Here is a 16,836-nt window from a genome sequence, read left to right as displayed (position 1 = left end):
GATATCACTCGGGTGCATGATCTCATTTCTGTCAGGAAATTCTGTCAAGTGTCAGCATACATGTAGATCAAAGGAAAAATGCATATGGCACTTATGAAAGAAAATTATGTTTAACAGCGGTCAGAAGCGACACGGTCAAGTGTAATCACGAAACTTCACAAAGTCATATTTAATCTTTAATCTACCTATTATCAAGCCTCTAAACCAATTTTATATCAATATTTGGTTTAGATGAGATACACAGGACAAGATAAAGTTATTGAATTACTTTTTATGGCTTGAATGTGACAGTGTCAGGGTGCTGTTTAAGCAAACTAATTTTGTGGACATAGTGCGTTTGTTCTCTTAAGAAAAGAAACTACTTGTGGTCTGACACCGTGTTTACCTCCACTACTCTGTTATAGAAATGTCAGCACGAAGGGATACTTTTGTTTGAATACAGACCTGTCAGATAGTCAAACAGCCTGTTTGAAGATGATGACCCATAGCAGGTGGGGGCATGTTTAGCTGGCTTAATTTATTGGGGGATATTTAAAATGTATTCAGAAAAATATAGATTTAACATATACATGTATATTTATTCTTGATGGACATAAATGTTAGTGATTTTTTTTAAATTAGAGCTTTACCATTTGACTAGTTTAGATTGCAGATGTATGGAGGTTTGGAACCATAAGGTAATACATTTTGACCAGATTTATTTTTTGAGATTTCACAGAGACTAAATGTCAGTAACTTTTGCTTTCTAATGTACAACAGTTATATTCACTTGGAATGCATTTTGAAATGCAGCATGATTAGAAGACCTAGCACAGTGGTACATTCATTAACTTTTCATTTATACCATGATTCCAGGTTTGATCCCAATACTTTCGGGTGGCCAGTTTTGCAAGTGCATTAGTACATGTACATAGTCCCCCATCAAAGGTTCTTGACTAACTGTCAGTATCCTCAGGACTGCTTGATCATCAGACAAACACATTCCAACATTTACCAAAATTTGTATGCACCAAATCCTTGTCCATTGGTAAGATGCATACATTTCATCACTAATGTGGGTCCTTGAGAATAGCAGGGAGAAATATTTTATATAAGCAACCACTAATCCTTGAATACTGTATATATTCATGTCCAACTGTACAACTGCATAGACCCAGATCTGCTGTCTTATTATGTGAGGCAGATCAGGGTCTATATCATTTTTGCAGTTTGACCTGACTAAGAGAATATGTATGGTAAGTCAACACTATATAGATTGTTGTATTTAATTTGATTGTCATGACTTTTTTTATATCCATTGTAGCAGAGCTGTAGATAATAATTAACTGATTAATTGATGTATTTTACATGCAGGTTTGCCGCTAATTATGTTTTCGTTTTAATTTTTTTGGGTATTTTGTGAACAACACAAATCACAAACTTACAAATCTGGACTGACTGACTCAGAATCATCAGGATGTTATTTGTGCCTATTTGAATATATCAAACAGCTTAGTGACAAAATCAAATTCAGTGTACAGATAATTATATAGGTCATTTTGAGTGAGTATTCCCACCGTGATCAAGTACTGTCATTTCAGGTATCAGAGTTTATATTGTTTGAATTTACCAATGTACTTTGCTTATGGCAACTCTTGGACTAAATGCTTAAAATTAAAATTGTTTCATATAATTTGATGCATTTAAATTTTCTTTTGTACGTTTTTGGCCAGTTTATTAGCACAAAGCATGCAAAAATACACTGTTTGTATACTTCTATGCTGCATACAATTATTATTTGTCATGTTTAATGTGATTGTAGCTCAGTTAGGCCTGTCAATATATAGGTCAAATATTGGTATATAATTAAGACTGACTGGTTGCTTTAAATATTTAGATTTGATTCTAATTGCATTGACGTTTCACATGTAATTGTTAAACTGCAAGTGTATGTACAAAAATTATCCTTTTATGAAGTTAGGTGACTTTACAATACACGAGTTTTGTTGTGGATTATTGTATAATGTAGGACACCAGTGTTTGTTAATTGAAATGACTGGATATTAGCCCAGTTTCCATGTGTGTATTGCAGCTTTTGTGACATAATAGAGTAATAAAGTTATTAGATATAAATTAAACAATTATACAAACACATTTTAGAGGTTATTCCCATCAGCCATTACAGACTAAATTACTAGAATTTATTGCACGTTTGATTTTAAAGGGATAAAGTATATATGTGTAAGTATTTATGGCTCAGAGTTCCAGAAATTGTATTTACCATACCAGTAGATTAAAGGTTTTGACCAGTACATAATCTGAGCAACTGGACATCAAATACTGTTAAATCAACTTTTCTTAAATCTGATTTGTTTATCCATTAAATTGTGAAACTAATAATTTAATGCAGTAAAATTTAATGGTGACTAAGTTTAGAGATCGTTTCTGTGTCAGACAATAAATAAAGATGTTTGCTGATTAAGCTTAATTCAAAGGTGACTAGTTTACACATTGTGTGTTTTTGTGATAATCAGTGGAGGTGTCAATAGATAAGTTTGTTTGGCTATTACAATTTCCCTTTTATTGAAACACCATGGAGCTACCAAAAGACAAGACAAAAGAAATGTAAAAGTTTTCTTCCAGACATAAATAAAAAAGAACAATAATTAAATGATTGCCCCAGGGTTTGTACTATAGTTTAGACATTAAATCAGAACTTCACACCACCTAGTTTGTGTTGCATGTGGATGGTAATTAAAATTCCTCTTCTTTTCAGTCAGAATATAATCCCTCAGAACACCCCTTTGTTAAATTTCAGATGCATGCATGGAAGGCAGCATCACGTTGATACCACAAATGCAATAGAATAGACCAAGCGACGGCCAATTCCTTCTTAAAAATCTACCCAGATAAAACAGTTTGCAGAAATTTAAAAGGAAACAGATTAACTTTGAAGCATCGAGTGTTATGAAAACGTACTTGGCAAATGGGAAAAAAAAAAATCGGTTGCATTCATGCAATACAATTATTTGATGTTGCCACCACAATATGAAATGGGCATTAGTTTTGTTCCCTAAAGCTGTCCTTTAGTGGTGACTTCCTTCAATAGAGCATGCACTCTTCATCAAAGAATATATGTGTGTGTGTGTGTGTGTGTGTGTGTGAAAAATCCATAAATTTGAATATAGATCACATGTTAGAAAATGTATATATTTTTCACATCATGTTAGAAAGAACAAATAAATCGCATGTAAAATAGAAACTTGTTAGTCCTTGTTTGGTCTATCCCACTGTCAACAAACACGTGTCACTAAACAATTCAATGAGATGTTCTTGGTAGCCAGTAGCACATGGCTTTATTGTTGTTTACATGCCACATGTACCTGGTCCAGATTTTGGTCAGCTGGAGACAGCTAACATGTTGCCAAGGCTTACCAAGGGGACATGGCCGTTAAAACGGAAATGAAAACTCATGAACAAAAGAAAAAGTTTAACAGACATCATGCGACCAAAGATACATGGTTTCAAAAGATTCCAAATTTAATTTACGTTTTATGCAGCTTATGGTTGTGATCATGAGCCTAAACATTTTTCCTGCAAACTAAGTTTGGTGCTGACTTCCTTTGAAGAAAGATGCTATGTTTTATTGAAAATTGTAGTCTGCTCACTTTGATGAAGGGTGCATGTGTTATTGAAGTCACTGCTAAATAAAAAAATTTGAAGACCAGACAATGCCGGTGTGTCATTGCGGCAGTAACATCAAATAATTGCAGTAGAGCATTCACTGTTTTTTTGTTGCTTCATTTGCTTAGTATTTATAGAGAACAGTCAGTGTTTTAAAGGTAATCAGTTTTCTTTGAAGTTTCAGCAAAACTATTTGTTGGGTGCATTAACAAAAAAGTCACTTAGTTGATTACAGCCATTCCTGTTCCTGTCTTTGAAGGTTGAAACTAATCCAGTAGCATGTCTTACGTGGGTATATCAAGCCAGGTTTACATTACCCAGGCCAGGCGTACATTACCCAGGCCAGGCGTACATTACCCAAGCCAGGCTTACATTACCAGGCCAGGCTTACATTACCCAGGCCAGGCATCTGCATAATTGGATTATGATGTAAAAGTGCTCAGTTGATATGCGTTTGTCAATATGAACAAATGATTTGTTTATGTAATAATAGATAGCTCCCATAACATTTTATATTCAAGTTTGTGGCTTCCTTTCACAGTGCCTTTGAATATCTCCATCCCAAATCCAAGATTGTATATACAAGTTTCAACAGCCAAAACATGTCACACAAAAAAGTACTAGATGGTATATTTTGTCACCAGTAAGTAAAAAAAAGATTGAAATATGTGACATTGGCAAAGCCCAGCACCATCTCTGGCACTGGGGGGAGGGGTCAGTCTTAATGTCATTCATTATTTGGATAAATTTGTTTTGTTTTTAATGCAGTATAAATGTGAGTTTAGAAAAATTTATTCACATCCATGCATTTTGTAAAATTGTTGAAAGTTTTGAAGATTTCAGTAATCATAACAAATTATAATACATGTGCATACTTTTGTCAATTATTTTAATAATAATTAATAATTTGGTGAAAAAAGTCCAGTTTTTGTAAGGTTATTTGTTCCAAAGCATAATCTGCATATCATTCTGACATCAACCAGACATTAAATTATCACTCACATCAAAACTAGACACTAGGTAATCATTCCCCTCTAAACCTGACACAAAGTAATCACTCCCCTCTAAACTAGACACAAGGTAATCACTCCCATCTAAACTTGACACAAGGTAATCACTCCCCTCTAAACTAGACACAAGGTAATCACTCCCCTCTAAACAAGACACAAGGTAATCACTCCCCTCTAAACTAGACACAAGGTAATCACTCCCATCTAAACTTGACACAAGGTAATCACTCCCATCTAAACTTGACACAAGGTAATCACTCCCCTCTAAACAAGACACAAGGTAATCACTCCCCTCTAAACTAGACACAAGGTAATCACTCCCATCTAAACTTGACACAAGGTAATCACTCCCATCTAAACTTGACATAAGGTAATCACTCCCCTCTAAACTAGACACAAGGTAATCACTCTCCTCTAAACAAGACACAAGGTAATCACTCCCCTCTAAACTAGAAACAAGGTAATCACTCCCATCTAAACTTGACACAAGGTAATCACTCCCCTCTAAACTTGATACAAGGTAATCACTCCCCTCTAAACTAGACACTAAGTAATCATTCTGTTCTGAACTGGACACTAGGTAATCATTCTGATCTGAACTAGAGACTAGGTACTCATTTTGATCTGAACTAGAGACTAGGTACTCATTTTGATCTGAACTAGAGACTAGGTAATCGTTCTGATCTGAACTTGACACTAGGTAATCATTCTGATTTGAACTAGACACTAGGTTATCATTCTGATCTGAACTATACATGAGGTTATTCAGATCTGAGCTAGACACTAGGTTTTCATTCTAATGTAAGACACTAATTTTCATTCTAATGTAAGACACTAATGTAAGACTAGGTTTTCATTCTGATGTAAGACATTAGGTTTTCATTCTAATGTAAGACATTAGGTTTTCATTCTAATGTAAGCCATTAGGTTTTCATTCTAATGTAAGACACTAGGTTTTCATTCTAATGTAAGGCACTAGGTTTTCATTCTAATCTGAGTCTGACATGGTTATCATTTTAATCTGAATTGTAACTTAGTTTTCATTCAGTGCTGTACCTCATACTTGGTTTTCATTTCTAAATCTATGACAAAATATGTTAAACTTTCCTCTAGAATATTCATTCTTTTTTAAATCTATATGAACTTTTAAGCACACATTTAAGGCTTGAATCCTTATGTCCAAGCTATAACTTGATATAAATATAGCATGCTTCATTGGCACTAGATACTACAAAAGATACATTCTAGAGCAGTGGTTCCCAAACTTTTTTGGGCCATCTCCCCCTTTGTTATCCTCAACCCCCCCATCTTACCCAGTAACGTTATTCAGTATTACCTACCCCCCCCCCCCCCATAATCCCACCACCCCAAGGGGGCAGAACCCCCAGTTTGGGAACCACTGTTCTAGAGAAAAAAGATTAATTTTGTTTTTCTAATACAGGCATTATTACAATATGAGTAACAATCATCATATGGATTGACAGTCATCAGTTCTTATCTTCTTATTTTCCTATACAGAAATCTACACATGGATTTTAACTTTGTGTTTTCAGAACTGAGACTCTTAGAAACATGACAGTTGTTCTTTTCTGCATATCTCCAGAAAATAAAATGCAGTGAACTCTGTAGAAACTTGATATTTGTTCACTGCATACCTCCAGATATAATCTGCAGGGAACTTTGTAGAAAGTTGACAGTGTTCTTTGCATGCCTCCAGAAATGAACTGTAATGAACTCTGTAGGTACTTGACAGTTGTTCTTTGCATGCCTCCAACAATAAACTGCAAAGGACTCTGTAGAAACTTGGCATTTGTTCTTACCTGCATGTCTCCAACAATGAACTGCAAAAGACTCTGTAGAAACTTGGCATTTGTTCTTCTCGTCTGGCAATATGTACTGTCTTTTAGCAGACTTCATCCAACTCTTATGTTTTACTCAGTTTCATTCATTGAATGTATGTACTGTATAGTGCACACCTTTTAACTATGCAGATATACATAAATTAAATAATACTAATTGCTTACTTTGTTCAATTTCAGAGCTTAATATCTGTCATTGTGACCTATTTTTCATTCATCCTCAATAGCTTGATAAAGACCTTGTGGTTTTAAATGAGTCTGTCAAGAAAATCTGTTGAGCTTTCCTGCTGTGTCTACATTTCACCTTCACCATGTTTTGGTCCTTGCTTGACTTTAACCTTTTGGTTTTGAATTTTAAATAAGATTTTATTTATTTTTATCAGACACTTGATTGTGTGTTATCATAAGTGTTGTTTGCAGATTTAACACAACTTGTATATAGAGAATTATGCAGCAGACTTGCCAAAAAATAAGATTTTACAGGTTATTCCAACTTCTTGAATGTTGATTCAATTAAATGTTTAATTCTGGACAAATTTTGTCTCTCATTGATACAGTTTCATAATTTACATTAATGTTACTAAATTTTAGGGCCCCAGGTGACCAAGTGGTCTAAATAGCTTGGTTTACGGCCACTAATAGATTCTCACCTCCGTCAGTGTGGACTGCCCTGGTGGTCTAGTGGTTAGAGCGTATGCCTCGGTTGTGGGTTTGACCCCCAGGCTGAATCATACCAAAGACTTATAAATATGGTACTAACAGTTGTGGGGTTGACCCACAGGCTGAATCGTACCAAAGGCTTATAAATATGGTACTAACAGCTGCCTTGCTAGGCGCTCAGCATGAAGAGGTTAGTGTTAGGACTGGTTGACCTAGTGTCAGGATATTGTGCTAGACATTAAAAATCCAAATTCCCCCTCCCCCCATCAATGTGGGTATCTAAGAAAGCTTGCTTCTAATGGGTTAAACAGGTGGTTCTTACCAGGGTTTTACCCACTTCTTCTTGCACCAGTTACCTGGCTGCCACCTATAGCCTATTGTGTGCTGAAAAATGATGTTAAAGCTGACACAAGAAGTAAAGTTTATTTTTCTGCAGTATATTTCTCCTAGCTGTCTCATTTCTAAAATAAACACATCCATTAATAAATACCCCACACAATCCACTCTTATACTTTGTCAAGACATTGCTATCATGTGTGACATGCATAACTATCCCACCCAATCCACTCTCAGATTTAAGTCTTTGCTATCATGTGTGACATGCAATGCTCTTGTTTCTTGAAGTTGAGGAGTGGGGGGTTATCAGTTGAAATATTGGTTTATTACACAGGATTATGGTATATTGTGTTTAGGTATCATATATATTTACTTACAAGTTGGGTTCAACGGCAAGCAACATACACCCTGGTTAGTTAATGGACAATGCACCAGGAGCTCCATTTTGTTCTACTGATCAAAACTAACAATATAAATAAATCCAGATCTGCAGATACATTAGGTGATGGCAGATTGGGGTCTATGCAGTTTTCAGTTGGATCTGATGTACATATAAGTATATATGGTAAAGTATTGCTGTTGTGAAGTGACATAGTATTTTTACTAGATTGTACTAATATGTATCTATTTATCCAGTAGTAGGTCCCTCCCACACACACACACACACACACACAAACACACAGACAGGTTTTACTGTAATCCTCAAGTTATACCTTTTTTGATTTGATTTTACATTTGAAAATGATGACTTCAAAGGGATGGTTATGAAAGCATTAGTGCATTTACATTATTATTTAATCAAGATCGTTCAGTTGATGCCACTAAAACACTTGTATGTTCATTAGTACTTTCAAGACTGGACTATTGTAACTCAATTCTGTCTGGTTCATCACAATATCTACTTCAGAAAGTTAAAACACAGCTGCTTGGATCATACTTTGAGTACCATGATCAGAGCACACCTCCCCGCTGCTCTGTACCCTACACTGGCTATATAAGTTGCATGATTATTTATTGTTGGATTAATTATTCTTTATAAACTGTGGTATTATTTTCTTAGAAGGTTAATAGCTCATTTTCTTTTAACGTTTACTTACTGAATTCCTTTAAAGTTTGCTTGCTGAGTATTTATGACTAGATCCATTCATGCAGTTGGGAAGTTAAACTTTAAGGTCATAGTGTAAAGTGATTTATATTCAGGTCCTTCAAAGTTCTATGTTAAGATTTTAAATCAGTCTTAATGGCAGACTTTAAGCATGAAAAAGAAGAGCTTAAATGTAGTAGAAGTATTTGATGTTCACAAAAATGTCTTCAATCTAAGATTCACATCAAAATAATGTATTTGATCTAAAATTAATGTAAAGAATAGACATTCAATTTGTGGTCTACAAAGTAAGGGATTTAGAGCAAAGGATTGTCTAAATGGATTTAAGAGTACACTGGAGTTGTTATCTCCAGTAATGTGAAGATGAAAGTACCTGGTATTGTTAGCTATGTCCCCAGTAAAACGTAAACAAGAGGTATTGAATGTTGGGTAAAGCTAAGTGATTTGGATGCTTACAGTATGTTGATGGTAAAATTCCAGTGCCATTCACAGCAGTGTACTTAAGATGCAGGTTTAAGACATAGTATTTGATTTGAAAATTTAGTAATTCTGTCAAAGGGACAAAGTTCCAAATCAGGCAGCCACGTATGATCCAGGAATCAATATTTTTGTCCATATCAATGGAGATGACATATATTTTGTAATCGATGTCCATTAATCATGTATGCCTGTATGACTATACACAGGTCATGAATTTTGTTTCAATTTAATAAAATTGAATGACTTAATAGTTTGAATTTAAATTTGGAATAGGGTTTATATTTTTTTTTTTTAAAATATTAAGTTTGGTTTTTACTTTTCTGATGTCAGAATTTGAGTGAGATATGGCCCCTTTTGTAGATTCAGCCACGTATGATTTTGGTTGAAAGCATGAATGATTGTTCACACAGATTGATGGACTTGTAAAAAGGCGATGAAGTTCCCTTGACATGCTTATTCATGAAGGTTATTGGGTCACTACTTAACCTTGCTAGCAAATGGTCTGATAACATCAGCAAATAAAATTCTAGACAATTAATTCTTGAGAAATTAAAGGTTTAGTTTAGCACAGGAAAGGCAGGTTTCTATATCAGAAACACTCAAGACCCAATATGATACTGGATGAATTGGTTTAGTGAAAGGTAGCAATCAAGCATTTTTCCAGAAACATGTTAGTTTGCTTTACTTTAAATTCCCTATGTAGCCAACAACACCCTAGCTGCAGTAGCACTATTAATTTCTCAGAATCAGCTGAACAAAATTTGACTTAATTTGACAGAAAACTTCCAGGCATGAAGATGTTTTACACAGTATGCAAATGATACTGATCTGGCATCAAATATGGCCAATATTACTAAAAATAGAAAACCTTAGAATGAAATTTTCTCAAATACTGCTCAATAGAATTTGACCAAATTTGATAAAGCATGCAGACATAAGGGTCATTTCGCCAAATTATTCCAATTAGCTATTAAATATGTCATGATATTTGGCCTAATTCCTAAAATTAAGACTGAAACCTAAATAGAAACTGCAGTAATTCTTAAAACTACTCAACAGAATTTGATAAAGCATCCTGTCATGATTACCTGTCAATTTAACACAAATGATGCAAATCATTTATTCAATATGGCCACTATGGTTACTTAAAACAGAAAAATCTTAAACAAAAAAAAAATAAAACAGTGAACAAGATTCAGCCAGATTTTACAGCAAGCATTTAATGTGGCTACCAACAACCTTTGTATATCGGGATGCAGCGTAATAACATGTGATGTGTCCCTAATTGACCTATGGCCATCCTGCATTTTCTGTGGGCCTGATTGTAAAGGCATTAGTGAGCTTGTGATATGTCCCTTTGGCCATTGGCCATCCTGTATTGTCTGTGGGTCTGATTGTAAGGGCATCAGTGAGCTTGTGATGTGTCCCTAATTGGCCACTGGCCATCCTGCAGTGTCTATGGGCCTGATTGTAAGGACATCAGTGAGCTTGTGATGTGTCCCTAATTGGCCACTGGCCATCCTGCAGTGTCTATGGGCCTGATTTAAGGGCATCAGTGAGCTTGTGATGTGTCCCTAATTGGCCACTGGCCATCCTGCAGTGTCTATGGGCCTGATTGTAAGGGCATCAGTGAGCTTGTGATGTGTCCCTAATTGGCCACTGGCCATCCTGCAGTGTCAGTGGGCCTGATTGTAAGGGCATCAGTGAGCTTGTGATGTGTCCCTAATTGGCCACTGGCCATCCTGCAGTGTCAATGGGCCTGATTGTAAGGGCATCAGTGAGCTTGTGATGTGTCCCTAATTGGCCACTGGCCATCCTGCAGTGTCTATGGGCCTGATTGTAAGGGCATTAGTGACCTTGTGATGAGTCCCTAATTGGCCACTGGCCATCCTGCAATGTCTATGGGCCTGATTGTAAGGGCATTAGTGACCTTGTGATGTGTCCCTAATTGGCCATTGACCATTTTGCATTGTCTGTGGGCCTGATTGTAAGGGCATTAGTGACCTTGTGATGAGTCCCTAATTGGCCATTGACCATTTTGCATTGTCTGTGGGCCTAATTGTAAGGACATTAGTAAGCTTGTGATGTGTCCCTAATTGTCCATTGACCATCCTGCATTGTCTGTGGGCCTGATTGTAAGGGCAAGTGAGTTTGTGATGTGTCCCTTTGGCCATTGGCCACCCTGTATTGTCTATGGGCCTGATTGTAAGGGCATTAGTGACCTTGTGATGTGTCCCTAATTGGCCATTGACCATCCTGCATTGTCTGTGGGCCTGATTGTAAGGGCAAGTGAGCTTGTGATATGTCCATTTGGCCATCGGCCATCCTGTATTGTCTATGGGCCTGATTGTAAGGGCATTAGTGACCTTGTAATGTGTACCTAATTGGCCATTGACCATTTTGCATTGTCTGTGGGCCTGATTGTAAGGGCATTAGTGGCCTTGTGATGTGTCCTTAATTGGCCATTGACCATTTTGCATTGTCTGTGGGCCTGATTGTAGTGGGCATTAGTGACCTTGTGATGTGTCCTTAATTGGCCATTGACCATTTTGCATTGTCTGTGGGCCTGATTGTAAGGGCATTAGTGACCTTGTGATGTGTCCTTAATTGTCCATTGACCATCCTGCATTGTCTGTGGGCCTGATTGTAAGGGCAAGTGAGTTTGTGATGTGTCCCTTTGGCCATTGGCCACCCTGTATTGTCTATGGGCCTGATTGTAAGGGCATTAGTGACCTTGTGATGTGTCCCTAATTGGCCATTGACCATCCTGCATTGTCTGTGGGCCTGATTGTAAGGGCAAGTGAGCTTGTGATATGTCCATTTGGCCATCGGCCATCCTGTATTGGCTATGGGCCTGATTGTAAGGGCATTAGTGACCTTGTAATGTGTCCCTAATTGGCCATTGACCATTTTGCATTGTCTGTGGGCCTGATTGTAAGGGCATTAGTGACCTTGTGATGTGTCCTTAATTGGCCATTGACCATTTTGCATTGTCTGTGGGCCTGATTGTAGTGGGCATTAGTGACCTTGTGATGTGTCCTTAATTGGCCATTGACCATTTTGCATTGTCTGTGGGCCTAATTGTAAGGGCATTAGTGACCTTGTGATGTGTCCCTAATTGGCCATTGACCATCCTGCATTGTCTGTGGGCCTGATTGTAAGGGCATTAGTGAGCTTGTGATATGTCCATTTGGCCATTGGCCATCCTGTATTGTCTATGGGCCTGATTGTAAGGGCATTAGTGACCTTGTGATGTGTCCGTAATTGGCCATTGACCATTTTGCATTGTCTGTGGGCCTGATTGTAAGGGCATTAGTGACCTTGTGATGTGTCCCTAATTGGCCATTGACCATTTTGCATTGTCTGTGGGCCTGATTTTAAGGGCATTAGTGACCTTGTGATGTGTCCTTAATTGGCCATTGACCATTTTGCATTGTCTGTGGGCCTGATTGTAAAGGCATTAGTGACCTTGTGATGTGTCCCTAATTGGCCATTGACCATCCTGCAATGTCTGTGGGCCTGATTGTAAGGGCATTAGTGACCTTGTGATGTGTCCCTAATTGGCCATTGACCATTTGGCATTGTCTACAGTGGGCCTAATTGTAAGGGCATTAGTGACCTTGTGATGTGTCCCTAATTGGCCATTGGCCATCCTGCATTGTCTGTGGGTCTGATTGTAAGGGCATTAGTAAGCTTGTGATGTGTCCCTAATTGGCCATTGACCATCCTGCATTGTCTGTGAGCCTGATTGTAAGGGCATTAGTTATCTTGTGATGTGTCCTTAATTGGCCATTGACCATCCTGCATTGTCTATGGGCCTGATTGTAAGGGCAAGTGAGCTTGTGATATGTCTCTAATTGGCCATTGTGCATACTGCATTGTCTGTGGTTCAGCAGCAATTCTTATTTTCAGCTTCTAAAAAGTGACCAGAATAATTTTTTCTCAACTTGGTGCTAAACATTCTGGCATGAATAACTATCAAGTTTTACAAATTACGCTGATTTGCTATCAGATATGGATGTGATTACTAAAAATAGAAAAATCTTTATACAAAGTCTTTTCCAAAAGTGCTGAAATTAATTTGACCAAACTTCACACGAAGTGTACTTGCATGAAGACCTTTACAATTTTTTTTATACAAATTATGCTGATTCAGAATCAATTATGACTGCTGTTAGCAAAATAGATTTTTTTTAAAAAGGAAGTGTTGTAGAAAACTGTTCAATAGAATTTGACCAAAGTTAGCAGAAAGCATTTCTGGCATGAAGACCTTTCAAATTTATTTTAACAATGCCAATTCACCATCAGATTTGGCATACATTACCAAAAATAGAAAACCCAGTCTATAGTCCATGTTAAATTGGTTTTTCAAATATGACTACAGCTGCTAAAAATAGAAAAACCTTTAAACTTCTTCGTCTCCAAACTTCACAAAAAATCATCCTGGTATAAAGACCTTTTTAAATTTATATAATGGAAACCTCCTTTATCATAAAGATGGCATCTGTTGCTAAAAAGAAAAAGAACTTTAAGCAAACTCAAAAACCACTGAATAGAACATGAATAAAAATTTATTTAATGCTGGCATGAAGACCTTTCAAGATTTTACGTATAATGTTGATCCACTCTCTTATATGGCCACCATTAATACAAATAACTTCAAATTACTACTTAATAGAATTCAACCAAACTTGTTAGAAAAAGCTCCAGAGAATGTAAGCACAATAGATCATGCACCAGATGTAACCAAACTATGCACATGCTGAGGGATTGTCTAAACCCAATCACTCAAAAAGGCATACGCATGATGTGCAGCAATAATGACTTTAGCACATGACAGAACTTGACACATATTTTACTGAAAACCCAAGAGATGAAAATATGCAGACAAATGGGAGAGAACAAAAAATAAGAGACATGACTAGTGCCTTGGTCAAAATACCTTGAAATGGGAAGATTTCCACAATAGCAGTGAAACAAAGTTTCGAGTAAAAGGGTGGAAAGAAAAGGAAAGCATTGAAAGCTATTGGAATTCTTCATAAAATCAGTGTCAAGTTCTTAAAAATCAACTCTCATGGGCTGTATGAACAATTTAATTTACCCTTCAAAGTAGTTCAGCAATTTTTATATGTGCATAATATAACTGATACATACATGTTTTGTTTTCAGGTGAGTCCATCTGACATAAGGACTGAGATTGATCGGCGTTTGAGTGAAGATGGACTAAACGCCCAGTGTTCAGATGAGGAGAAGCTATTTTATGTCTGGCGGCTTTACCTGACTGCTGAGGTAAATTGGGATGATGATAGTAATAATAATAATAATAATAATAATACTATTAGTAATAATATTAGTAAATATAATTCAGTGACAGTAGTTTACAAGAACTTATCAATGTTCAGCCCATACACTATCTGAAGGAATTACATGTAAATGTTAACATTGCTAAGTCATTTAATTCATGAGAGGTTATGCTGGAAAGGGATTAGTAATGTAGATGAAACTTGGTTTCTAGATTAAGAATGGACATCTTTTATTTTCAAGTTTAAAAATCCTAGACTGTTATATACATGTACATTTTTGTTTATAACATCTCTTTTGTTTTCTCTTAAACAAATTTAGAATGTAAAGATTTTTGATGGCTAATTGTTATCAGGAAAAATCATTTCTGATATAGTTACTATGAATGTTCAGTTGTTATATGACTGCTTCGATGGCCTATTGGTTAGAGCGTATGCATTGAATGCAAGACTTTTAAAAATGGTACTAACAACTGCCTCGCTAGGTGCTGAGCATTAAGAGGTGAGTGTTAGGACTGGTCGGCCCGGTGTCAGGATAATGTGACTGGGTGGGACATCATGCTACATGTCTGTGGCATGATGCTCCAGTGCTAAACATCACTATAAACTGCCACACTGCAGACATCATAGTGATATGACTGATTTTTTTTTAAAGCTACCTTAAAAAATGTCCAAATCATACACACACAGAGTTGTTATATGTTACATAATATGGGTGTTATATATGTATGTAATATAATGTAAGTGTTATATGTTACATAATACAGGTGTCACCTCCAGTACATATTGTATCATATATGACAAAAATTTTGGTTTCTATACATCCAACATGTTTCTGAGCACATTATGGTATGACCCCATCTGTCTGCTAACTTTTTTTTTTCTGTATGATAATTTCCATACATGATCAGGTTAGGAAGAAGTCTAATGGGTTTTTATCAGAGGTCAGTGTCATTTGCTGAAAAAAAGGAAAAAGGTTTTAGCATAATAATATTAGTTTTACACCTAAACATGGACAACAAATGTATGTTCTCAACAATATACCATTATCAGAGTTTGGGTAAGTATGAAGTCCTTTGGTTTGGGACTGAAAAGGTCAGAGGTCAAGGTCACTATGGAAGAAGAAAACTTGTTTCTGCTTAATAACTTGAGTTGGATATCACAATACAAGGACAAAATTTTGTTGGTGACTTGCACTTGAGGTGAGGAAAATGTTGATTGATATGAAGATAAAATGGTTAAAGGTCATTGTAACTTGAAAGAATTTTTTTTCTCATAATAATGTTTGTTCAAGGCCATATTTCTTGACCAAAGTTTGCGGAGGGCTTGCTCTTAAGGTATGGAAGAGGTCTGTTGATTTTGGGGTCAAAAGGTCAAGTGTCAAGGTCATTCTGAGTCTAATTTAAAAAATGGTTCTGTACAGTATCTGTACTCCTAGACTGTATGAGGGTCAGTTAAAAATAATAATGGTTTCTGCATGTCAAGTTTACTTAAAAACTGTATACCTTGACCAAAGGTCCAGATCATAAGACTTACTGGTCAAGAATCTATTTAGTCAACCCTTAGATTCTAGAGGATTATTAAATATTGGGTAGATATACATTGTTCACTATACTACAGCTCTGTAGTGTCTTAATTTGATGACGCCTTGTGTTTGCATTCATAATCTCTTGAGCATCATCTCTTATCAAGACTGCTTCAGTACTCTAGGTGTTTAGAGTGTATAAAATCCAAATCACACACACACACACACACACACACACACACACACACACTTCAGGTGCTTACATATACATGCAGGTTCAGTCCTACATGTGTATGATAGCACACTGTTTAATAATATAGGTGGGTCTGTTTAATAACATAGGTGGGTCTATGGACAAAATGTAAACAGAAAATCTCAGAAACAAAGTAGGTCATTACATTGTTTTTCAGAATTGTAATACAGGAGTCTGTCGATAAATCACTACATTAGTATGTTATTAAATCTTGCTCAGGATTGTAATATTGTAGTCTATGAATCAGTGACTCAGTAGGTTATTGCAGATTGTAATACAGTAGTCTATTAATGACTATATGATTGGGTTATTACAATATTGCCCAGGATTGTAATATAGTAGTCTATCAAGCCATGATTCAGTAGGATATTGCAGATTGTAATACAGTATTCTATTAATGACCATATGATTGGGTTATTACAATATTGCTCAGGATTGTAATATAGTAATCTATCAAGCCATGACTCAGTAGGTTATTGCATATTGTAATACAGTATTCTATTAATGACCACGTGATTGGGTTATTACAGTATTGCTCAGGATTGTAATATAGTAGTCTATCAAGCCATGACTCAGTAGGTTATTGCATATTGTAATACAGTATTCTATTAATGACCAAGTGATTGGGTTATTACATTATTGTTC

At 36.2% G+C, this 16,836-nt stretch overlaps 1 protein-coding gene across 3 annotated transcripts in view; it reads left to right on the top strand.

The window, feature by feature from the left end:
- LOC149781823 (uncharacterized) overlaps positions 1 to 16,836 on the top strand; it is a 236,258-nt gene that overhangs the window by 31,407 nt on the left and 188,015 nt on the right. For all 3 annotated transcript variants that reach the window (XM_089935998.1, XM_089935997.1, XM_089935999.1), the window contains exon 2: positions 14,283 to 14,402. In XM_089935998.1, the coding sequence (XP_089792124.1) occupies positions 14,283 to 14,402 (120 nt within the window). The remainder of the gene's footprint in view (positions 1 to 14,282; positions 14,403 to 16,836) is intronic.

Source organism: Sinohyriopsis cumingii, chromosome 15, assembly GCF_028554795.1.
Source record: "Sinohyriopsis cumingii isolate HCF-2022 chromosome 15, ASM2855479v2, whole genome shotgun sequence".
Taxonomy (NCBI): domain Eukaryota; kingdom Metazoa; phylum Mollusca; class Bivalvia; order Unionida; family Unionidae; genus Sinohyriopsis; species Sinohyriopsis cumingii.
This window is presented reverse-complemented; position numbering and strand designations above follow the sequence as displayed.